This window comes from Chiloscyllium punctatum, chromosome 48, assembly GCF_047496795.1.
Source record: "Chiloscyllium punctatum isolate Juve2018m chromosome 48, sChiPun1.3, whole genome shotgun sequence".
Classification (NCBI taxonomy): domain Eukaryota; kingdom Metazoa; phylum Chordata; class Chondrichthyes; order Orectolobiformes; family Hemiscylliidae; genus Chiloscyllium; species Chiloscyllium punctatum.
This window is the reverse complement of record NC_092786.1, coordinates 57,684,510-57,711,080: the sequence shown is the minus strand read 5'-3', so window position 1 is coordinate 57,711,080 and position 26,571 is coordinate 57,684,510. Positions and strand designations below refer to the sequence as shown.

Genomic DNA, 26,571 nt, shown 5'->3' with positions numbered 1-26,571 from the left:
ATGATAATGTTCTTAAATGATAATTAATTTAGAAAACCAAAGGTGCAAAACATGCATCTTTAAGAATATCCATTTGATTTCTTCTCCAGATTTATAGCATGCAGTAAAGCTTTCTATTTTGGGACAGTGAATAAAAATCTATTTAATTCCTTTTCCACTCAGTCTCATTTTATTGGCTATCCTTCCTATCTTCACATAATAGATTCAAGTCCACACATCTGAGTGGGAATAATATAATTCACATATTAAGGTAACCACAGAAACTGCTATGTCTGATGCCCCACTGTTCAGAGACAATTTTGCATGTCAATTTGTCTCGTATTGGCTTAAGTGGCTCCAGTGCTTTAAGAGTTTTCAAGGTTTTCAAAGGCAACAGACATTGATAAAAGAGTTACAATATTTTTTGCAGGTTTGGGGTATACCATTTCTGAAATGGAACATGCTGCTAGTGGAATCTCTGCACAGAACCCTTTCTTATACACCTGTATTTAAAGACAGACAGACTTTGATCAATGAAAGTCAGTTTAATTATATAAAATCATACTGCATAGAAAGAGGCTTGTCAGTCTATTGTGCTTTTAAAAGAGCTATCAGTTATTCCCAATCCAGGCTCTTTCCCCATCATCCTGAAAATCCCTTATTTTCAAATATATATCCAATTTCCTTTTGGAATTTACTATTGAATCTGCTTCCATCTTATCAGTTACAAGATCATCAAAACTCTGCAAAAATATCTTATTTCTCACCCCACTCAACAGATATTTTGCCAAATTATCTTGCATTTGAAATTTCTGGTATCTGATCATCTTGCCTTTGGGAACCGTTCCTCCCTATTTACAGTATTTCTTACAATCCAATAAGACTCCCTTTAAAATTCTTTGTTCTTCCCTCAGCTTCTCCATGCTGTCAAACTAAAGTCCCTCTGTCTCAAATCTTCCCTGCATTCTGTTCAAGATTTGAAATACTTAAATTACCTTGCCCAGAACTGGGCATAATATTCATTATTTTAATTGATTTAAATACACAGAAACAGGAAGCTTAACTATGAAAGCATTCTTTTTATTGTGGTCTCTCAATTTCTCCCTAAAAGCTGGTACTGCAGTAATTCTGTCAACAACTTATGGTAAATTAGATTAAAACCTGCATGTGGTGATGTACCACATGCACAATAACAGAGTGTAAACAGAAGGGAGGTATTCCTTGGCCCCAATCGACAGTCAGAGTAGAAAGAGGCAGGAAAGGGAGAAAACTATAAATTGGTGTATTATCTATCCAACATGGTGCAATTTAAAATGCATTACATAAGTCATCCACATGGGGGAAGTATGTTACAACAAATGTGTTTAAAGCAATTATTCATCAGGACAACTTCAACTACTGTTGGTATAGTAGAGAAATATATTTTAAAATGTCTCAACTACTCAAACAAACACAATGTGAAGAAATGAAAACTAAAGCTACCAATGCTTCGAATGCAAACAAACAGCAAGGAGATCAATATCTGAAAGACGACCATCAGTTCTAGTCAAGTATTTCATGATTATTTCCATGTGGGATGGAAATTTCACTTTATCGTGTTTTGCCCACAAGGATCAGAACCATTGAAAGAAGAAGCATTGACACCAAAGCTGGTCGTTCAGCCCATCCTGCTGAGCTATCACTGGATTCCATTCCCCTATTTATTATTCATAACCAAGGATCCCTCTGAGTCGCTTTCATGTGCACTGAAACTTTAAACTTCCTGGTTGTGCCATATGACATCAAAGGTTGTCCCTTTGTTGCATCTCCCTGTGCGCACACTCACTGCAGACAGAACATTCCCAAATCCCTGTAAATTTTTTCTCCAAGTACTTAGTTCATTCAAATAATAACTAAAAATATATAATTTGTCTCCTCCAAATATTCAAAGATTAAAAATACTTGCTCGTCAAGAAAATAATTCATTGCAATAATCACAATGTCATAATCCTGCTGTTGTGACCAAACTGAAAAAGGTACACACCATTCTTTCATTTTGCTAAATTATAAATTCAATAAATTTTAGTTTTTTTGAAAACCAGAGGCCAGATTTTTAAATGCCATTGCAAGGGGAACTGGTGTGATTTACAAACCACATTCCCAGAGGGAGTGCCTGGATCCTGCCATCTCTGAGAAGCATGCAAATTTTGAAAGAGAGAACAGGGAACATGGGAAACCACTGATTGCCAATTAACAGCTCAGTAAGCTACTCAAGGAACTTGTTAATGATAGGTGAGGGCAAGAATTTGACTTTCACATGTGAATTTGGCAAACCTAAACAAACAGTCCATTATATAAGTGCACAGTTATTCTGTTCAAAACAGGAAGTGGTAGATTTTTTTAAAAATGCTGCAAAAGCACTTAGGGCACATGGGAGATCTTATGCCAGATCTCACACATTACCTTGCGTTTAAGTGTTCATGCATCTGCCTGGTCTCCTAACTAAGACAAGGGCAAGCTCCACATGGCTGCTGACTGCCTTTTCCACTCACATTCTATTGGCAATTCACAATTCAAAACTCAAAACAGCATTGAGTGTTGCGTGGGAGGTCTGCGCATCAGACTCCTGATGGCACCATGAAAATACAGCTTCAGATTTCTGGAAATGACACGAAGAACAAGCAACATAACTATCAATACACAAAAGAAACACCAGTCTCTTTCTGACTAATGTTTTTTTCCTCTGGAAGCCTGTTTTCATTAAACATGTCTCTCATCACAGTCATACAGATGCAGTTCTCTGTTTGAAAGGCTTTCAGAGTTAATTAAAATTAATTAAGAAAAATAAGCTTCTCTGAGGTGATGTTGGATATTTGCCAAGCTATCATGAAATAGATTGCAAAGAACATTTTTAAAAGTCTTCCAAAGTAGCCAGCTTTTCAACAGTGTGATCAACTATAATCATTATGAAGTGAAGTAGAATAAGAGTCTGAATTATTGGCATAATCACTTCAAGGTACTAACTGATAAATATTAACATGCTGTATCAGAGGGGGAGGATTCTTCATGGAAATCTTCGAATCCCTCTAGACATTTTAAACAGGGACAATAGTCAAAAGCCAGAAGTAGGTGCCATTCCAGCTACTCTTGGTGAGCTACTGACCAAACTAAATGTCGTTAGTGAAATGTCTACTACCTTCATTCTTCGTCAGGAATTACTTATGTTTTATTCTTAGAACATGAAATGCTACATTTTAACCCATCCTTAGCTGCTCTGACAGCTGAACGTCTTGCTCGGCCATCTAAGAGGGTTGGATTGGAACAAGTAGAGGCAACTTTGCTGGACCAGGTGGTTCAACCATTCTGTACAAAATACACTGGCCTTTCTTGAGGGATGTTAGCAAACCAGATAGACTTCAGTAACAACCTAACTGCTTCTTGGGTCATCTTGACAGATTTATTGAAGTAATCCCAAAACTTGCCACATTGCAATTTGAATTCCTGACGTCAGGATTCCTGGCTCACTACTGCCATAGCCGCTACAGTTGTTTATAGGGTTAGAGGAAAGGAAATAAGGAATAGCAAACTAAACCCACAACAGATAAACTAATTACACAATATTAAAATTATAAAGCTCTAAAATGATGTTTTTGGATCATCTGGGGTCTACACTTGAACAGTATTATTGTAGACATTTAAATGATGTTTTACTCCAAGTAGCTCCACCAAAGATTGGTTGCCAATAAGTACAGAGGACTTACTTTTATGCTATTACCGCCCAAGTGTTTTATGACAGCATTATTTTGCCTGCACAGAGGTAAGAGAGGAACAGAAAGCATATCCCTTAACCAACCATCAGAATGAGACATCACAATTCTAAAATCATAGCTTGGTGGGATTAATTTGTTTAAGATAAGCAAAAACCACGGCAGGTCACTTTTGCAAACTGTGCACAATGCAACGTTGATGACAGAGGCAGTTATCCAAAACTACCAAAGAAAAGTGACACTAGTCTGAAAATAGGTTCATTATAATGAGTCAATAAAATTTCAGCTGCACCCGAATCTTTAAGTTAGTTTAATTCCCTTCCTCCTGTGTTATACAAATAACATGAGAAAAACCTCATAGAATCACCAATAAATAGATACACAATGAGTCAAGCAATTTAAAAAGAACACGTGCTTTTTAAAAAGAAAGCAAAATAGGCTCAGTTCACCAATAATTAATCATGCTTCATTTTCAATTCCTCAAAAAAAAAGCTCATGAGGTGGATTGGGATATTTCCTATTTCAAGATATTCTTGAATCTCCATCTGAAGAATTGAGAGGGAGAACAGAATGCAGAGGCAAAACTACAAGAGACAGTAATGAATTCAACTCATGAACAAAGTCTGCCTCAGTCCTATTCATGATCTTCAAGTCTCAGTGAAAATCCCAACAGAGACACCCATCAATTGTAAAAACATAACAGCTATTGTAACATCTGGTAGTTACAAGAACTCATTTTAAATCAAATTCTAAGCTGGTTTGGGGATTTAAGTAATGTTCAGCTCAAAAGAGTAATCTGAAAGAATAGTTACAGCATGAGAACCATTATTCCACTTATAGCGCTAAAAGTCTACATAATAAGGAAGCTGCCTTCAAACTGGTGTTGTTTTAATTTGGATCAGGATGGACTAGCACTTTACGAGCCAGCTGTCAGTATTCACAAACCTGGCTCCTGATTCCAGCTACTGAGAATTATTTGTGGGTATTAACCTAGAGATAAAGGAGATGAATTTTGCATTTGAAATTGCTGGCAACCAGCTTGTGAATAAAATTCTCCCAGAATCCGAATTAAAAGAAAATCTTGCATTTATAAAAGAAGAGGTGCAAAGCCTCCAAAATTTAACAATGCACTGCACAGCCAATGAAATATTTTGATTTGTTATCACGGTTTTTTTTGTAACACAGGCAAAGGTGGTGGTTAAATTTGCTTACATTAATGCTGCACTGCAGGAATTTTTAAAAAAATCAATTTGAAGCAAACACTGCACTAGATTCCCACAGAAACTGAGTTAGGGATTCCTGGCAGCTTTGGATCCACCCTGAAGAAAACAAAGACAAATCAAACCTTGCTTTGCAGTGTGCAGACACTTGTGAATTGGATCATACCAGGCTGACAAGTAATTGGGCCTCTCAAGGGGAAAGCAGTCAACTTCAGCAGGGTTTTTTTTAACAATTTGGGTTATTCACAGCTTGCCACTATGGGACAGAAGTAGGAGAACTTTACTGTGCTACCCGATATCCAGTCAGTGTTCCTGATCACTAATCCTAGTAGATCCTGAGGAAGTTTGTTTACATTTTGCAGTTGGTTGTGCAAGGGACATTTACAAAATGATCTTCCTTTCCTTCCAAAATCTGCAGTTGTAAATTACAAGCTTGGCATTACAGAACTTCAATATTTAAACTTATTTTCTCTGACACATTTTATCTTTAACAATAGCTATTACCATGGCCTCTTCCAGCAACTGGAAAGAGCCGCTCCTGGATAGATACCCCATAGAACTTGACCCTGGAAGTTGTGACCTCAGAGTCCAAATAATTCACACTGAAGCTGGCAGAAGATTAAAAGGATGCACTACTGGTATATTAGCAGGGGAGAGAATCAATCTCACAAGTTTATAGGAAAGATTGTTTTTGGTTACATTCTGTAAAACATGGCCAGGACATAAGTGTAAGCTGCAGTAAAGGCAGGCTTATAAAACACATTGTTTGAATTTTTAGTCTGTATTCTTTCGCACTTCTTCAAATCACACTGAGTAAAGCAGTAAAGAACATTTATATCTTTTCCATAAACATTGATTGTCAATGATAAGTGGAAATAATTTAGTCTGATTATCTAGTTAATAAATTGTTAATTGCTGGATCCGCTCACCTAGCCACATAGACATGTTCACTGTTTAAAGAGACACCTTCATGGAAGAACTGCATTTTTAAACAATAACCAATTTCTTAATCTCCAACTCTATTCCCTTCCTCTTCAGATGATGGTTGGTTATGTTGCAGTATAATTCCATTTCCCTTTGTTATCTCATCTAAGTGGTCACACTTCTTGAGCCCAAACATGGCCAGCAGCTAGCTGTTTAACTATATAGAGCATTACAGTTCAGCTTAGCCTATCCTCATCTAATTTCCAAACACAATTATGAAAAAATCAATTGCTTTATACCATAATATCCTTTCTCCAAGTGTTCCAAACCATTTCCAAATGTCTTGCAATAGATACTTCAAAGTAAATCACAATGTTAAGTATGCATCCTTTCCAGGATTGCAAGAATGAAAGAAACACTTGCACTTTCATAACAGAAGGACTTGTCCAACTGTTTTACAGCTCATGTGATGCAGCGACTATTGAAATGCAGCAGACACAACAGCTAATGTATTTTAGCAGAAATTCTCTGAACCAATGTCAGCCAGACACAAGAACTTCTATGCTCTCCTTTACAATAACGCAATGGGATCTTTCATGCACTCAAGGCAGCACAGAGTCTTGGATTAATGTCTAAACATTAGAAATGACTATAAAAGTATTTTTAATCAACTTGCACAGATATATTATGGCACAGCTTTGGAGCAGGTGGGACTTGAATGCAGGTCTCCTGGTCTAGGGGTAGGGACATTATCACTGCACCACAAGACGCTGCCGAGAAACTGCTCTAAAAAATGAAGTCCAATGAGCATTACCTGCTCTCAATCAGTTCTGGAGCTATTCTGGTGACCTGTCAGGGGAACTTGTGGCTCAGGGTTAAGCCCTACCTGTCCCAAATTTATGTCATGTTATGTTTAACCAGGTTGATAAAAATAACTTCTGGTTTACCCTTCTATAGGGTCCTGCATTTCTAACACAGATATAAACCTCAAGCAGAGATCAACAAGTACGGCCTAAGATTCAAACTTGGTCCATGCAGGACGGCACATACCCGTTGAGAGAAAAACACAGCTAACATTTCAGGTCAAAGATCCATCTTCATCAGAAACGAATGCGAGCACGGATCTAAATCTTTAATACTATCCCTCTCCCTACAGATGCTGCATAAATACTGAACGTGTTTCCAGCACTTTCTGACTATTTCATTCTTAACAAATTAGATTCTTTAATTCTTCCTAAATAGCAGTGGCTGAACCCCATTATCATTCAACATTTTTGACAAATTTGTAATTTTGAGACATGGAATAGAGAAAGCCAAGAATCAATCCTTCATCAGACTATTCCTCTCGAATTTTAGTCCTCATTTAAAAAGGAATAAAATTCAAGTTTTGATTTGATTTACTGTCACGTGTAATTATTACAAATACTGTGAAAAGTGTTGTTTAGTGTCGCCATTCTCTGACGTCAGCTTAAAATACAGAAAATAAACCGAAACACAGAATATAAAGACCGAAAGATAAACCAGTGAAGTTCATCTTATAGTCTTATCTCAATGAAGTTTGGAACAGCTCCCACCTTAGCTCAGCCATGACCTGGATCCGGGCTCCTCCACCCTAATGCCTCTGGTCCATGCTACACTGCCATGACCATTCTTGGCCGCATCACCACCACTGCTGGAATAAATTATCACCCCAAACCAATCTCCAGAAATCTACTCACCCGTAATAATCCAGATAAACATACAAAAGATAGCGTAGCTCATGCTCAAGGCAGAAGAGGATGAAACAGCTGTAGAAGTCAAGCCCATCAGGAGACTGGTAAACAGGAACTGGGTGAGATTTCTGCATCACTCCCCCTGCGCAGCTTAGTCTGACCAGGAACTGTTGAAAGTTGGCTAGCTCTGAAGGGATGAATACTCCTTTTCTGTCGAGACAAATATAAAAACAAAATCAAACTGACAAGAGGTAGCAGTGATAAATTTACAAATCACGCTACTTCTCGTCCACAGATAAAAAAAAGTCTGTACACTTTGGCAACTTAATCCTCAAAATTTGAGAATAACAACTAAATTTTCTTTAAAAAAGTAAACTTGAACAACTTTTTTTTTAAAAACGTGGGCCCATGGACTGTTGTGAGGTCAATTAAACAACTTACCAGCAACTATTTTGAAAAGATTGACAACAGCAGTGATTTATTCTACAATTAACAATAGCCATTGGGCATAACAGAATTATGGTAGAAAGAAAGGCTCAGTCTCTACATTCCTAATATTAAAGGCCTTTGCAGTTCGTTCACTACATTATCGATTTTACTTCAACTGGGGGTATTCAAAAAAAAACTAGGCTTTTAATGCTATGTTGGCACTTATATTCATGAACCCAGAGGTATTTACCTTGCCAATATGTCCAATATCTCATTTCTCATGTAGTTACTGCAATGTGTGCTCTGATTCACAATATCAGGGGACAGAGGTGGCCAATTTGCAGAATTCTCGCTACTTTGGAACATTTCAATCCAGTCACGAACTTTGGCCCAACAATGCCTGGATGTGAGGCTGGTCCACAATACCTCAGGACTACAAAATTGAATTGCTGCGGGGAGATCTGTGTAACAGGATCAGCAATTAATAAAGGAAGTAACAAACAGTAATTTTAAAAACGACAGAAAAATAACGGCACCCAGAACAAGATAAATACATCGTAAATTCTAAGCAACCAAATGAAAACGTATGATTTTATGCGACAATTCAGCCTTGGATAGAGAGACAGTCCAGAAGAGAGAGACACAAGGCTGATACTCAGTATTAGAAAATTGAAATTATTGCAATTTCTCCAAAACAGTTAAGTTCTTCATCCTTAACAAGGGATTTTATTGAGGCACAATTTTGAAACCTTAACAATGAAGTAGGGAATATGGGATTAAAAGAAACAAAGGTAAAGTTAGAACTGCTCAAATCTCACCACACAAGCAGCTAAACCTCATTACAAAACTAATCCAAAGGCTGCTTTTTGAATTTGCACCAAACAAACAAGGTGTTGTCATATACAGAGGAACCTCGATTATCTGAAGGACATGAGCAGGAGTATTTTGTTCGGTTAATCGAATGTCGGATAATCGATGCCAGAAAACAGCTAGCCACACATCGGGACCTTGCGATCCCGTTCAGATAATCCGAAATTCAGTTAAGTGAATGCCAGATAATTGAGGTCCCTCTGTATCCACTGATGTACGTACGAAATATATTCCATACTTACCCACATCCAATTCTCTACATAACTTTATTTGCTCTTTTGCCACCTTATCCCACCACTTGGCCCAATCCAAAATGACTACACAACAGTTTGAATCTCTTTCTGCATGTTCAGTATTCCCAACATCAGAGTTTATAATAGGTTCCAGGACAGCTGCAAAACTGGGATCAATATTTTCAGCCTGCAAAACACTGGAAAGGCCCACAAAAATCAATATTTTTCACAAAATACCTGCTCACAATTGATCACAGATGTGTTGCTGAAAAAATATTTACTTAGTCATTGCTAAAGCTAGAAAGATAGCAAAAAAATTCCACAAGACAAATACCTTAGTTCCTTTCCTGCTCCAAAATTCTAAGAGAGCAGCATTTTGATTTCTTATGTACATAATGTTAGTATGCTTTACATGTTAGTATACTGGTTAGCAATGTCAGACCTCATGGAATACAGGGGAAACAAGCTATTTGGATACAGAACTGGTTGAAAGGTAGAAGACAGAGGGTGGTGGTAGAGGGTTGTTTTTCAGATTGGAGGCCTGTGACCAGTGGAATGACACAAGGATCATTGCTGGGTCCACTACTTTTTGTCAGTTATATAAATGATTTGGATGTGAGCATAAGAGTATAGTTAGTAAGTTTGCAGATGACACCAAAATTGGAGGTGTAGTGGACAGCGAAGGTTACCTCAGAGTATAAAAGGATCTTGATCAGATGAGCCAATGGGCTGAGAAGTGGCAGATGGAATTTAATTTAGATAAATGCAAGGTGCTGCATTTTGGGAAAGCAAATCTTAGCAGGACTTAAACACTTAATTTTAAGGTTCTAGGGAGTGTTGCTGAACAAAGAGACCTTGGAATGCAGGTTCATAGCTCCTTGAAAGTTGAGTTGCAGGTAAATAGCATAGCGAAGGTGGCATTTGGTATGCTTTCCTTTATTGGTCAGTGCATTGAGTACAGGAGTTGGGAGGTCATGTTGCAGCTGTACAGGATATTGGTTAGGTCACTTTTGGTAATATTGCGTGCAAATCTGGTCTCCTTCCTATTGGAAAGATGTTATGAAACTTGAAAGGGTTCAGAAAAGATTTACAATAAAGTTGCCAGGGTCAGAGGATTTGAGCTATTGGGAGAGGTTGAACAGGGTGGGCTGTTTTCCCTGGAGCGGAGGTGGAGGGGTGACCTTATAGAGGTTTATAAAATCATAAGGGGCATGGATAGGATAAATAGATAAGGTCTTTTCCCTGGGGTGGGGGGAATCCAGAACTAAAGGGCATAGATTTAGGGTGAGAGGGGAAAGATATAAGAGAGACCCAAGAGACAACTTTTTCCACGCAGAGGGTGGTGCATGTGTGGAACGGGCTGCCAGAGGAAATGGTGGAGGCTAGTACAATTGCAACATTTTAAAGGCATCTCAATAGGTATATGAATAAGGAGGGTTTGGAGGGATATGGGCTGTGTGCTGGCAGGTGGGATATCTGGTTGGCATGGACTGAAGGGTCTGTTTCCGTGCTGTACATCTGTGACTCAAATTAGTGTAAGTTTTGGTGCTGTGCAGTACCCCATTTTTTAAAATTACTGTCAATTTTGACCATATGTCAGTTGGCTGATCTAAACATTTTAGGCATCTTTGCCCAGTTCATCCAACAGATGTAGACATAGCCATTGAGGTTAGTAAATATTAACTCCGTCAAATTCAGGAGTACACCAATTGTAACACTTCAATAGTTTGGCTGAAAGGAGTTAATTCGGGTTACTTCCCTAGAGAGAATAGCTTCACTATTCTTCACTATATACTTCACATTTACTGCATTATTGGTGAAACAAAGTGGAGCTTATAAAGTTTAAATAAAAACTAACTTTTTTTTAAAACTTATTTTTCTAAACAACCCTTTAAGAGATGCCACTACACACTTCCTGCGTAGGTGGGCCTTGAACCCATATCTCCCAGTCCAGTGGGAGGGACACTACTACCGCACCACAAGAGAGCCCTAAGCATGTTGATGAACCAGATGGGAATTTATGGCAATTGTTCATCAAGATCATTAATCAGCTATGATGGGATTTGAACCCAGGTTCCCAGATTATTTCCTGGCTCTAGTCATCATTAGTCCAGCAGCATTGTCATTATGTCTTTGCTTCCTGAAAACATTTCGCCAAAAACGGATACCTGCGCAATTTCATCAACAGATGCCTAAGGGAAAGACAACAGAACGAGGACATGCCGCAACCCAAAGGACTAGCCACACTACCATACATCAAGAGCATTTCTGAACTGACAGCCAGACTACTGCCAGACTCATAACAGCACACAAACCAACAGCCACTCTCAGACAACAACTCACCAGGACGAAGGACCCGATACCCAGCATGAGCAAAACCAATGTAGTGCACAAAATTCCATGCAAGGACTGCACAAAACACTACATAGGACAATCAGGAAGACAGCTAACGATCCGCATCCATGAACACCAACTAGCCACGAAACGACACGACTAGCTATCCTTAGTAGCCACACACGCAGATGACAAGCAACATGAGTTCGACTGGGACACACTACTATTATAGGACAAGCCAAACAGAGAACAGCCAGGGAATTCCTAGAGGCATGGCACTCATCCACAGATTCAATCAATAAGCAGATCGACCTGGACCCAATATACCAACCACTGCAGCGGACAGCTGGAACTGACAACCGGAAGCAGCGGATTCAAACCACTACAAATGCCAAAGGAAAGATCACAGAAGCGCTTCACAGGAGGCTCCCAAGCACTGAGGATGTCACCTAGACTGGGGACAAAATATCTGCAACACAAATTCCAAGCTCGGCAAACAGAACCACAACAACGAGCACCCGGTCTACAAATCTTCGCACAAACTTTGAACATTTCTGATGCACCTCTACTAAAAGAACTGAACTTTAAAACAACAAAACTACATAAATGATGCCAAGTGTGAATCCATCCAATTACATAAAAGTCACAACTGACCAAGAAGGAAAACTTGCAAGACCACAAAACAAAGCAGTGAAAGCAAATGCACTAATTTGAAGGTGAGAGACTTTATGGCACTCAAACAAGGGAATGAAATACTGGATTAGTGGTGCTGGAAGAGCACAGCAGTTCAGGCAGCATCCAACGAGCAGCGAAATCAACGTTTCGGGCAAAAGCCCTTCATCAGGAATAAATCAGGAATTATTCCTGATGAAGGGCTTTTGCCCGAAACGTTGATTTCGCTGCTCGTTGGATGCTGCCTGAACTGCTGTGCTCTTCCAGCACCACTAATCCAGTATTTGATTTTCAGCATCTGCAGTCATTGTTTTTACCTAAGGGAATGAAATGCCAGTCTGGCAAATAGAATATTTTTGTGAAGGTGTAGGTTTGTACTGTACCTTTAAGGGAGCTCAAATTTCTGTCCGGCACAAAGTGTGCTGAAAGAATTTAAAATGTAACATTTGACCATGAAACCAATAGTGCAGATGAGTTGCCATGACACAAAAACAAATTCAAGTTCTGCCAGTTTAAAATTATGCCCCCAGATACCAAGATCCAATCAAATTTGAATTTAGTATTTTGACAACATCAAACTAATGAAATGATCGATGTTTTGGGGTATAAAACAGGACCTTTTGAATAGTTGGGGGAGAAATGCCAAGAAAACCAACAAGTATAGACTGCAAGATAAATAGCTCTCTGAAAAGGTACCTCCTCATATGAAAGGCCTGTGAAGGAGAATACTGAAAAAAAGATGACAGGAAAATCTACGGAGGAACATACAAAGAGAAGATTTGACAGCTGGCTGGTTTTAAAATTCGAATTTTTCTTTGTAAACCATAAATCAGGGTTTTTAAGACTTGACAAGTATTGTAGAGTGGGGAGGTAAAAGATAGGTTTAAGAGAAAGGAGTTGTAAATAGTTATTGATTTTAATATTTTCTGTTGGACTTAAAGAATAAAATTGTTAATTATTACTTTAAATAGTGACCTCTGGGATAGTTCATTGCCTCTCAAAAATTAACAGATTACGACATGAGATGAGTTTCTCAGTGTGTCAGGTTTAAATTAGCAGAGGGGTTTAGACAATAGGTGCAGGAGTAGGCCATTCTGCCCTTCGAGCCTGCACCACCATTGATTATGATCATGGCCAATCATCCTCAATCAGTATTCTGTTCCTGCCTTATCTCCATAACCCTTGTTTACCTCGTCTTGTAACAGCATCATCAGGAACAGAGTTTCATGAAGTCTAGTGCAGGCAATTATAAAGCCACTTTTAATTATTAAAAATAAATAAGTCAGCACTACCTGAATAGCCTGAAGTCACAGACGTACACAGGCCAACGTACAACAACCTACAGAAGCCAATGAACTTGCAGAAATGAAAATCCAATTTGTAAATACTCAATGAGTTTCTATTAATAGAGCAGTTCTTTTGAAATGCTGGAACAAGCACAATGAGCTGAAAGCCGACTTCTGTGACACTCCACTCGAAGAGTCAAGGCCAAAACCAATCTTCAGTTGAAGCGGGGAGGGTGGGACAATAATTGAACTCGGTTCACAATTTATGAAATGATACATCTGCCCTTATAAATTCCTACTGGCAATGTAACTTGCCTATTTAAAGTTAGCGGAGGACGAGCAGCACCAGGAAGGAGGGAGGATGTAATTAGAGCAGGGCCGGTATCCAAGAATCAAGATGAGTAGCACTTACAGGTGTAAGACTTTTTAACATATCAATAATAGACATTGACACAATTATCTCAGCTGATGGAAGTATGGAGTCAGATTCCAGAATAAAATCTGGTTTGATTTTTTTTTGTTTAGTTGGTTAATATGGTGGTCAGTCACTGAGTCAAATTATCATTAGACTGCAGATTTATTCAACAACAAAAATGTATTATACAAAAGGAGGCAGTTAGCAAGGCCTAAAATACACAACAAAAGAAAATGTCAACTGAATCTGTATCATACAAACTCATACCACATAAATTATACCCCATCTTAACTCTTTAATGCTCTACTCACTAAGTCCTGGCAGTTTCATTACCTTGGACTGTGGAGACAATCGAATGAGTCCTTTAAAAGTCTGCCATGAACTTTCCCACAAACCCTCAACTTTCTTTATTGCGATAACCTTCAGATTGCTAATCTTTTATCGGTTATAAATTCCACAAACTGAAATCTTCTAAGTAACTGGTCCCTGAAGGATTGAATTATTAAAAAAAAGGCTGGGACTTCTTTTCCACTGGAGTGGAGGTGGTCAAGGGGTGACCTTACAGAGTGACAGAGACATACAGCACAGAAACAAACCTTTCGATCCAACTCATCCATGCCAACCAGACGTTCTAAATTAATCTAGAACCATTTGTCAGCATTTGGCCCGTATCCCTTTAAGACCTTCCTATGCATGTACTCATCTATGTGCCTTTTAAAATGTTGTTTTAAGGTTCAGAAAATAATAAGGGGTATAGATAAGGTGTCTTTCCTCTAGGGTGGAGATCGCAAGACTAGGAGCATATTTTTACAGTGTGAGGAGAAAAGATTTTTAAAAAGGGGCAACTTTTTGTTTTGCACAGATTGGTTAATGTGTGGAATGAATTATAGAGGTAGCAGATGTGAGTACTGTTACAACATTTAAAAGACATTTGGATAAATAGATAAATAAGAAATGTTTGGAGGGATATGGGCCAATTGCTGACAGCTGGGGCTAGTTTAGTTTGGGTTTATGGTAGGCATAGACTGGTTGGACCAAAGGACCCGTTTCCATGCTGTATGACTATGACAGACATGTGCGTGTGTGGGGGTGAGGATGGGGAAAACTAATTGAGATAAAACATTACTCCTGTGTATCACATGCAGAAATACTTCAAGTAACCTGATACAGCAATTTCATGGAATCTAGAAAATCTCTCTTTCTACTTTATCATTATTAGAACTTTACACTCGCTCTGTAAATAGGCTTCCCTTTGTAAAAAATTATAAAGTAACTAACGTTCAATGATAGTTATCACTTTTTTTAGACATTAATCTTATTAATGGAAACTTAAGTGTTTCAATACTCATATGCAATGAGCTTATTAAGGTAATTCTAATTGTTTCCAATAGCTACATGCTCTATACACGATACAAGTCTCCTACTAGAAAAAAAATCCATTTAGATTGTTAAGCATTTCAAAACAGCTTACATATTTTATAAATTACCAGCATGTCATAGAAATAAAGGAAGTGCTGAGCATGAGAGGTCATAGCAATGCTATTACATCCTGACAAAGGTACACAAACAAGGGAAGTTTAGAAAGTTCACTAATAAAATCAGTTAACTTGATATCTCCATTCATTCCTTTCCCAAATAAAAATGAATAAAAACACTGCAGTTTGCTAGCCACAATAACTTGGCTCAGAAGTGACCTGGAGAAGGGCATTTGGCCATCAGTAAAAGCACAATTAAAACACTCAATCTCAAAACAGTTTGTCATCTAAAATTGTACAGAAAGCTTCTGAGGTGATAATAGGAGTACTCCAGAATGGATATTGTGATGAGCCCAGCTAATGACAATACTACACAAGTTAGATCGGAGTGAAACCTGGCTTGATGAATAAATTTGATTTTTGCACTTTAATTACAGGAGGAATGCGCAGTCACCAAACATATGCACACAAAGGAAAATATAACTACATATACAGTATATATAAATAAAAATCCACATATTATCAGCAAAAATACTCAACCCTTTTCGCGACAACATCCCTTACAGTCACTCGATCTCAAGGAAGTCCCACTCACAACCCAATGTTTGAATTTCTAACTCAAAATGACCTTTCTTTGACTCCTCCATGGACTGCAGAAGCAGCTCAACGCTTCTTTTAAGCTCTGATGACCTGAAGGTACATTGCTAATGCGAAAGTCTGGAAACTTCTACAAATCTCACATACTGGGTCTGAAGAACAATACAAACCAAACTCTCTGGCTGAGGACTTGTCTGAACTAGCAAACTGCCCTTCTGAGATGACTGATCTTCTGTACTCAATTTATGAGTGACCTGTGACCATCTGTCTCATAAAGCTTGACTTTGTAAACATTCAACAATTTGCTTCCTAATTAGCTACTCAAGTTATTTAAATTAAGTCACATGCTTCCTTTAGTTCTCTGCTCAAAATAACTTGACTTTTGCCAATAAACTCATTCCTTCACACAACAAAAAATTAAAACCTGCTCTTCCTCCATTTTCAAAGCCAAGCTCCTAAATAATAATAATAATAATAGACTATAAACGTACCAACAGTGTTTACAACTAAATGTAATGGTTAGTGGATTGTTGTCAAACTCCTATATTTAAAAAAAGGATAAGGAGAAAAAATATTCCAGATCTTTAACATTAATGTTTTCAAAAGATGCCAAGGCTGATTGTCACATACACCTTGCATAACAAAATAAACTCTGCAGCCCAATATAATCTACACCATCTAAATATTAGATTAAATCACTTCAGGACTCCTATAGTACAAATGCGACAAATAACCTAATCATTTCTGGGTTGCAGAGGGTGAAATAAAAGGCAAACATTCAATTTCTGATAATTATCTTATCAATCTTGTGGGAAGTCACGTGCATCAATGTCAGGAAAAGACATCATTGGGTTCAGTTGCAGGGGTAATAACCCAAGGCTTTTACATGAATGATCATTTGTGGTAGGCTACAAGGACAGCTAATGCTGCTGAATGAAACTTCAGCAAGGAGCAATGTTATCAGTGTGCAAGGGAGGAACTGCATAGAAATATATCCTTCAAGGGCTTGTGTGCAGCATTGATAGTGTTTGACTAGGAGGCCCAGTTTCAAATCACACCGGCTCCAGTAATGTATAATAGCATCACTGGACAGGACAGATTAGAAAATACTTATAAATATCTCTTTAGGATATCTTAAGTGCTCTTGTGGCACAGTGGCTGCAGGTCCTACCTAATCTCGGGATGTGTGTCATGAAGTGCCCAAACAGGTTGATTATTAAAATAACTATCAACACATCCTGGAACAATTCTCAAAAATGAATTATACAACAGAAAGAATGTGTACACTACAATACCCAAGACAGGGTTTAAAAATTACTCTTGCTATTCAATGTTATCTGATTGCAACCCCTAGTATTTTCCTCTTGCCCGGGGGAACCAATCTTGGTAGTGAGCACCCAATTGAATAATAAGTGGGTTCTCTGTATATTTTTGACAAATAATATTTTTCTGCAAATTAAAACATACAATTATCCAGCACATTTACTGAACTGAGGACATTCCAAAGTATTTTACTGCCTGAAGTATAGTTATTGTAATGCAGCAAAAGCCACCACCAATTTGGTTGTAACAAACTCCCACCAGTTTTGTGATAATGACTGGGTAATTTGTTTAAGTGATGTTGATAGAAATGATAAATATTGGTCTGAATACTGGGAAAAATTTTGTTGCTTTTCTAAGTAATGCCACGTGATCCTTGTACAGCCATCAATAGAGCAGATATGGACAGTTTTAAAGCCTCATTCAAAATCCTCTGATTGTGTAGGTCCCCCTCAGTCAAACTGAAGCATCAATCCAGGCTTTGGTTTACAAATCTGAAGCAGGACATGACATACAACCTTCTAACGTAGGCAATGCTACCAAAATACTTATAAATATCTCTTTAGGATATCCTAAGTGCTCTTGTGGCACAGTGGCTGCAAGTCCTACCTAATCTCGGGATGTGTGTCATGAAGTGCCCAAACAGGTTGATTATTAAAATAACTATCAACACATCCTGGAACAATTCTCAAAAATTGTAATAATGCAAGAGAAAAACATATTCTGGAAAAATAGATTATAAAATATCAAGGACTGTGTACTATGCAGCAATTGAGGAGCATGAAGGTTATGTTCAAGTTGAGGCAGTAGAGATCTTGTTTAAGCACAACTAAGATGGAGTTGAAAATTCTCTTAAATTATAAAAAGCCAATTATAAAAAGTTTACAGGAAGAAATTGAAAACTGCAATGCAATTTCACAATTCAATGTTGAAGAGATGTAAGCAAATTTCTAGATTTTATCCTGTATTAGAAAACTGCTCAGTTATCAAGTGTTATGGAGCAGCACATCAAAATTCAATGTAAAGAATCAGTTTCTGCCTTCTAGCACAGCAACTTTGACAAGGTATCAAACATAATAATAAACTTTTCACCTCTGCTTCACTGCACACACCCAGAAAGAGATTAAAGCTGAACATGCATTAACATTATGTGTGAAGGAGTATAAGACAATAATTCAGTTTTGGATTTCATCCATCGAATTTCTGCTGTCACCTTTGATAATACAAGGAAGTTTCAGCCAGATGTTCTCTCATAATTCACAGGTAGCCACTGTGCATCATATAAAAATGAATTTACCTGTTCTGTAAAGGACATTCCATGATTTGCGCGGAGGAATATAGGCTCTCTACAAAGTGAACAAACTTAACCCACTCCTTCTCTTCCTCAGATAAACAGTCCTGGAGATTTTCCACCTTTAAAAAAAAGTAAGGAATTCATCAGGAACAGGCATAAAATAATTACAGCTCATGGAGACTGTTAATGTTCTTTCCATGCATCAATTTTCCATGGTCCACTCCATAACATTAGTTAAGTGATCTTTGGATGATTCCAGAATTTGTATCATTTCAGCTCTGTCCTATCTTACCCTAAGCCACTCCTAGTTGGGCTCACTCATTCCATGAATAACTGCTCCTGATATTAGTCACGGATTGAGTTTAACTTGGCGTAACTCCTGATTTAGACTATTCTACGCAATTTAGCACATTACAAATATCTAATAGGACCAATCAAGAGTAATGAATGACAAATTGCCCTTGCATGCATAAATCCCACTAATCTGTGTTACTGACTGGGGAATAGAATAATTGATCCTTAAGTACTTAGATCCTGCTTACAGGGACTCTGTACACATTTAAATTCATGTCAAATATTTTAAAAGTGCCTGGTGCCTTCAACAGAATTTGAGAGCTGCTCATACCAGGTTCGATATGACACCACAATTGCTGCAGTTAGACTCCATGCTATATCTAACAGAGTTAAAAATCACACAACACCAGGTTATAGTCCAGCAGGTTTAATTGGAAACACACTAGCTTTCGGAGCGATGCTCCTTCATCAGGTGATAGTGATGATGAAGGAGTATCGCTCCGAAAGCTAATCAGGTGATAGTGATGATGAAGGAGCGTCGCTCCGAAAGCTAGAGTGCTTCAATTAAACCTGTTGGACTATAACCTGGTGTTGTGTGATTTTTAACTTTGTACACCCCAGTCCAACACCGGCATCTCCGAATCACACAAATAGAGTGATAGAGATGTACAGCACGGAAACAGACCATTCGGTCCAACTCATCCATGCCGACCAGATATCCCAACCCAATCTAGTCCCACCTGCCAGCACCCAGTCCATATCCCTCTAAACCCTTCCTGTTCATATACCCATCCGGATGCCTGTTAAAAGTTGCAATTGTACCAGCCTCCACGACTTCCTCTGGCAGCCCATTCTACAGATGCACCACCCTCTGCGTGAAAAAATGGTCTCTTTTATACCTTTCCCCTCTCACCCTAAACCTATGCCCTCTAGCTCTGGATTCCCCACCCCAGGGAAGAGACCTTGCCTATTTACCCCATCCATGCCCCTCAATTTTATAAACCTCTATAAAGTCACCACTCTGCTCAGACGCTCCAGGGAAAACAGCCCCACCCTATTCAGCCTCTCCCTATAGCTCAAATCCTCCAACTCTGGCAACATCCTTGTAAATCTTTTTTGAACCCTTTCAAGTTTCACAACATCCTTCTGATAGAAAGGAGACGAGAACTGCATGCAATATTCCAAGAGTGGCCTAACCAATATCCTGTACAGCCGCAATGTGACCTCCAAACTCCTGTACTCAATACTCTGACCAATAAAGGAAAGCATACTAAACACCTTCTTCACTATCCTATTTACCTGCGACTCCACTTTCAAGGAGCTATGAACCTTTGTTCAGCAACACTCCCGAGGACCTCATCATTAAGTGTATAAGTCCTGCTAAGGTGTGCTTTCCCAAAATGCAGCACTTTGCATTTATCTAAATTAAACTCCATCTGCCACTTCTCAACCCATTGGCCCGTCTAATCTAAATCCCGTTGTAATCAGAGGTAACCTTCTTCACTGTCCACTACAATTCCAATTTTAGCATCATTTGCAAACTTACTAACTAGAACATCTTAAGCTCACATCCAAACCATTTATATAAATGACAAAAAGTAGTGGCACTCCAGGTCACAGGCCTCCAGTCTGAAAAACAACCCTTCAGCACCACCCTCTGTCTTCTACCTTGGAGCCAGCTCTGTATCCATGTTTGGATATATTTTAAACCATTTTTGATATATAAACACATTGGGTAAAAGGGACAACATTAATTAGAGCAGAAGTCACACACAGGTCACTATTACTTGTAACACATGATTTAGTTTTTTGCAACAATAATAGAAGCCCAGGAACTAAAATCCAGGAATGATTTAGTATTGCATCTTTCATTCTGAATTTTCAAAGACATGTTCTCAAAGCACATCAGAGAATGCTTCCTTGCATTGTCAGAAATACCAAGATCAATGAAGCACATCTTTGAAAATTAGAGCCTGCAAATCAGACTGAATAGCATTGTTCAAATTCCTCACTCTTTCAATATCGTTGTTAATTCTCTTTAGCTGAAACGGGTTAATACACCATTTAGATTGAGGAGAGAGTAATTTTATACAGAAATCACAGCAATTAACAGGTTTCTACAGGTGCGTATTGTTGTTAACAGCACAAGCAGTTCAGGAAAAACAAAGAAAAACAGGGAAGCATTTTACCATTTTTACTTCAAAATAAAAGTGGCAAAATACAGGTATAATATGTTCTCTCTCTGATTCTGGAGATCAAGCAAGCAAGCATAGATCTAGATTAGATAAAGTGCATTTATACTCCACCACAAAATTGAAGTTGGTCATCAATCGCCTTCACCCAACCCCGCTCCCCCCACCCCCCCGCCTGTTCAGTGCTGCACAGGGATTGTCAGAATTCACAATTTACTGTAGAAATGTTAAACCAAGGTCTATCTGCTCTGTTTTCTGCAATGCCATGACTACTATTTACTCCACAACAAACCATGCTAAAACAGTTTGTTTCTTTTTTCTCCCCTCGTTTTGAAATATCTTTCCTCCTTTACCTGTAAAATGTAGACAGTAATGAAACTATACATCTAACCTGAGAAGAGTGAAAGTAATGCTCTTACTGTACATCAAAAATCTTCAAATTTCATAAGATGAGCAGTTTAAGTTAATTAAGGACAACAAGGAAGATAACGGCATTAGATTAGCAATCACCGAGTTCCCAACAAAATCACAGACAGAAATCAATAAACCATTGCTAATTTAGTTGGTCACATGCCAAGAACAACCAGACAGGTATTTGGATGGATACAAAAATGGAAAGCATTAGAAGCAAAAATAGTAACAAAACACATGAAGACTGACTCAGAAAAACCTGGCTCTAATTTAAGTTCAGGAATACCATGCAATTACCATTTAGTGATAGTGTTTCTCACTTAACTGGGGATAAGTACACAACAGGAGACATCAAATTGTAATACAGAGGAAACATATCCGACCTTTGCTCTAAAACTGGAGCCTGTGTAATCTAATTTGTCTACTCTCTCTTCTGAAACAAGGTAAAACATTGTTATAAAATTCCCAAGTTAAAACTCCCTTGCTGTAGATAGGAAATGAGGTGCAAAATGTAAAGAGGAACTGTAAGAAAGAAAAAAACTCAGACACTCTGATTTTATGGGGCATGCAAACATATATTTGATTTCTCCTTCTGTAAACTATAGTATGTGGAGTCAAATCATCTCAGCACGAAGTACTTTACATGTAAAAAATGCTAAATCCCGTAATTAGATAGCTGTTTGCAAATGAAAGCTGCTTCAGATTGGGATGGAAATTTTTTTTAGCAAAACCTAAAATCTCCCTTGATCTGTGATTTACAAGAAAAACATCCAGCTTGAAATGCTTAATGCATATTTGGGGAGGTGGGGTGCAAAGATAGACAGGAAAGAGAAGAAACAAAAGTTGTTATTATACTACATTCCAGATGTTTAATATACATTATAAAATGTTGCAATGTATCCAATTATCATCTATTTAATTCAGGCAAGAAGGGAGATGAAAGGTAGCCTGACTCTATCCTGTTTGTGTGACTGAAAAATGGATCAAACAGAGTTCCATCCCAAGTGGGTGTGCGTGTGCATGCGCCACACGAACCATCTGTCTCACTGTTTGGGAGTTAAAACAGGAATAACTTAGTTTCAAAGAGGAACTTTAACTCCATTTCTTTCTCCACAGATGCTGCCATACCTGCTCAGTCACTCCAGCACTATCTGCTTTCATTTCAGATATCCATCATTGCAGTATTTTGCTTTTATTGAAATAAAAAGTCAAATCAGTTGAAGTACTGGAGGGATACCAAATCTGTCAAACTGCCCCTATATACAAATCAACTTTCTTCAGGAAAGGATGGAAAATGAAAAATTTGCACGGTTGGCCATTTAGATTCTCCCACAAAGGTGCACAATGATGCCTTGACAAACATCACCTAAAATATTTGCCTGACGAAGGAGCAGCACTCTGAAAGTTTGTGATTCCAAATAAATCTGTTATTACCTGGTGCTGTGTCACTTCTGACTTTATTGAAACTGAGGGGAATCTCTTTTGGCTGTTTGGCAAAGGTATGTTTTAACATTGTCCACTCATAATGCCAGACACTTCTTACCAGGAAATCACGAAGGTCTCGATCAGCCGTGTAGCAACAGATACGATGCAGTTGTCTCTTCACATCAAAACCCTAAAATCAAAGAGAAGCATCAGTACTGCTCTGAAAACATCGTATCCTCCAATTCAGCCCCATTTAAAACTGTCAATCATACAACTGAATTGAGGCAACAGTTGCCATCATTATTTATAGACTTCCATTACTTACCATATTTTTTAAAAGTTCCCTAGCCTCCTGCAGGTCTTTTTTTAAAAGAGATTTGTAGGTTAGATTTAAACCAGCTTGCAGGACTTTGTTCAGATCTTTCATAGATGTCTGTTGTACTGTGAAATAGCCCTGAGCTCGTGGAATCTGATTACTCAGTATAGCATCACGAACAATTTCCTGCAAGAAAAATCCAAAATGTGAAAAAAAAGTGTTCTGATGATTTCATACCTGAACACTAAAATATTAGACTTACTCATCAATATCCCTCTACCACACATGCCAAAATAAACAGGTTACTGACAGAAAAATAGTGCAAGCTTTCAAGTCAATCTACACTAGAGTCACTCATGAAGGAGTTATATCCCAAACTATTTTGGTTAATATTCACTATTTTGCAACAGAAGTACAAATTCCACCATTGGGATATCGGCCATGGAATGGAGGTTAGGAAGGTGGAAATGATAGAGAAAGAACGGGACAGCACAGAAACAACGAGTCAGCAAAGTACTGATATCTACAGAATCAGGTATTGCTTTTGCTTCTGCTTCTCTGTTCACTGAAGATGAAAAGTAAAATGCCCTCAGTAAGAGTAACTATACAGTTTTGCTTACTGCCACTTTGATGATATATGCTTTGGAGGTGCCAGTGTTGGACTTGGATGTACAAAGTTAAAAATGACAACACCAGATTATAGTCCAACAGGTTTATTTGAAAGTACTAGTTTTCGGAGCACTGTTCCTTCATCAGGTGGTTGATGACCACCTGACAACCGAGCACTGCTCCAAAAGCTAGTGCTTCCAAATAAACCTGTTGGACTATAATCTGGTGTTGTGTCATTTTTAACTTTGATAATATAGCTTATAGACAATGCTCAATTATATGACCTTTTGCTGACATTTCTAAATCCTACCATTCCACCTAATTTTCAATAAAAAGAACTGTGGTGGTGGTGGTGGGGAGAGGAGGGAAGGATGCTTTAATAAATATATCCTTAATGTCACATAGATCCAATGCATGTGGCATTCAATGTTAATCAATGTTAGACTTTTAAAAGTGCATGGTTGGCAATTATTTCCCATCAGCATTTAACAAAAACTGCTTGCATCAGCTGCTGAAGCTAAGATAGCCAATACTGAATATGAATCTCAAGTTACCTTTGCAAAAGCACATTGGTGAACCAGCTGGGTTTTTAAGACAACCCATAAGTTTCAGGATCATTGCAACTTCACTGGAAAATTAGTGCAGAACCCCACATTAATGCCCGGGGGATATGGGCGCAAATCCCATGATGACACATGGTTAAATTGGAATTCAATTTTTAAAAAATCTGGAATTAAAAGATAGCCTGATGGCAACCATGTAAATATTGACCATCTGGGTCAATAATGTCCCTTAGAAAAGGAAGTCTGCCATCCTTACCTGGTCTGGCTTACATGTGACTCCAGACCGACAGCAATGGTGATGGGCTCTTAAGTGTTCTCTGAAAATGGGCCTTGCAAGCAATTAGGAATGGGCAATAAATGCTGGCTCATCCATGATGCCACATCCCATGAACGAGTGAACAGATGCCAGCTTTTTATTTCCAGATTTCTTTCTTGAAAAAAACTCAAATTCTTAAATCGGCCATGAGGAATTTGTATACATTCGCTATATTCCCAGCGCATTCATTGGAAAGAGACAGCTGGTAGAGGTTTAAGCTGAGGAACACCACATCTCAGGTGAGGGAAGAATCCTTCATGGTAATCTCATCTGCTGCAGGAATTGAACCCATGCTGCTGGCGTCACTGTATCAAAAACCAGCTGCCCAGCCTTCTCTGCATTACTAGCTCAGCAACATAATTATTACCACTCTCACTTATTACAGCTTTATGAAGTTAAGTGCAAGATGGTGCATTTTGGTCAGAAAAATAAGACCCTGCACTCACTGGAAAGTAATGTGATAAATAGGGTACTTGAGCAAAGAGATTCAGAGGTATAGATACACAAATCACCAAGTAGCCCACACATGAGACCATAAGAATAAAGAAATAAGAACAGGAGAAATGCAAAAGGCCGGTCAAACCCACTTCTTCATTCTATGGGGACTTCACATAGACAGCACTTTAATATAACGCAGAAGGCTACATTAACAGAAAAGGATTCCATTTCATCAAAGTGCAAGTCATCTGTAATCATCAGTATATCTTAGAAATCAGAGAGAGGTACCCTGGTAGCTGTCATAATGCCTATATCCTTCAGAACTCTCATGGTCCTGGCTCTTTTCAAGAGCCAGATGTCCTACAAGGATGGTTACAAGGAGTGCTACTTTCTGGCACCAGGTTAATGACTCTGTTATGCAATTTCTAGGCGCAGACCACTCGTTGCATGAACATTTTTTTTCCTCACATCAAACTTGCTTCTTTTGCAGATTACTTTAAATATGCGCCTTCTCATTTTTGATTCTCTAATGAGTGGAAACAGTTTCTCCGTATCTACTCTATCCAGATCCCACAATTTTGAAAACATCTGTCAGATCTCCTCTTAGCCACCTTCTCTCAAGGAGAAACAGTCCCAATCTCTCCCTAATCCATCCTCATAAATTGAAGTTTCTTATCCCTGAAATCACTCTTGTAAACATACCCTGAGATTTGCAACAACTTGGAAATCACTATCACAAGGTATAATTGAGGCTAATAGCATAGATGCATTTAAGGGGATGCTGGACAAATACACAAGGAAGAATGGAATAGTAGGGTCAATTTGATAGGTTATACGACAGTTCAGTGGTATGGTTCTATGTTTTAGACTTGGTCAATTAATTTCAAGAGAAATCACAAGATAAATAATTATTAATTCAAGTACTTACATTAGTATTTAGATTCTTCCACTTTCCATAAACGTGATTACCATCTGGTAAAATCTTTTCTTCACCCAGACAGTCACTAGTTAGTGTCTCATTTGGAGGTGTTCGAGGATATTTCTTCATAAATTTACGGAGCTTGATAATATAACTGGTCAAATAGTCCACACATTTTTGCTTGCACTTGTCCAATTCTGAAAGTGTACAACATTGTTTTGGCAACAAAATTTTAACTAACTCCATCGTAAGAGAAGAATCCCCAAAAAACATGCAGTGGTTTAAGATAACCCATCACTATCCTCTCTCACTGCCATTAGAGATGTGTAATAAACATAACATTATAACTTTAAAAATTTGTATCCTCTGGTTGTAGATAAACAGAAAAAATATTTATTTCCTTATCAAAAAAAATTACATTAAACTGTAATGGTAAATTATGCTGGCAGGTTTGGAGAAGATTTGTAGCTCAGGTTGAGGTTCTAGATGTAGGTTTGCTCACTGAACTGAAAGGTTCATTTTCAGACATTTCGTCACCATACTAGGTAACATCTTCAGTGAGCCTCTGGATGAAGCATTGCT

At 38.2% G+C, this 26,571-nt stretch overlaps 1 protein-coding gene across 2 annotated transcripts in view; it reads right to left on the bottom strand.

Moving 5' to 3' along the window:
• The window catches only part of spg11 (SPG11 vesicle trafficking associated, spatacsin), a 142,768-nt gene that overhangs the window by 78,711 nt on the left and 37,486 nt on the right, over nucleotides 1–26,571 (bottom strand). For both annotated transcript variants that reach the window (XM_072565333.1, XM_072565332.1), the window contains exons 10-16: nucleotides 25,999–26,186; nucleotides 23,154–23,330; nucleotides 22,947–23,018; nucleotides 18,510–18,625; nucleotides 9,123–9,310; nucleotides 8,261–8,471; nucleotides 7,588–7,791 (exon numbers count right to left, since the gene is read on the bottom strand). In XM_072565333.1, the coding sequence (XP_072421434.1) occupies nucleotides 7,588–7,791; nucleotides 8,261–8,471; nucleotides 9,123–9,310; nucleotides 18,510–18,625; nucleotides 22,947–23,018; nucleotides 23,154–23,330; nucleotides 25,999–26,186 (1,156 nt within the window). The remainder of the gene's footprint in view (nucleotides 1–7,587; nucleotides 7,792–8,260; nucleotides 8,472–9,122; nucleotides 9,311–18,509; nucleotides 18,626–22,946; nucleotides 23,019–23,153; nucleotides 23,331–25,998; nucleotides 26,187–26,571) is intronic.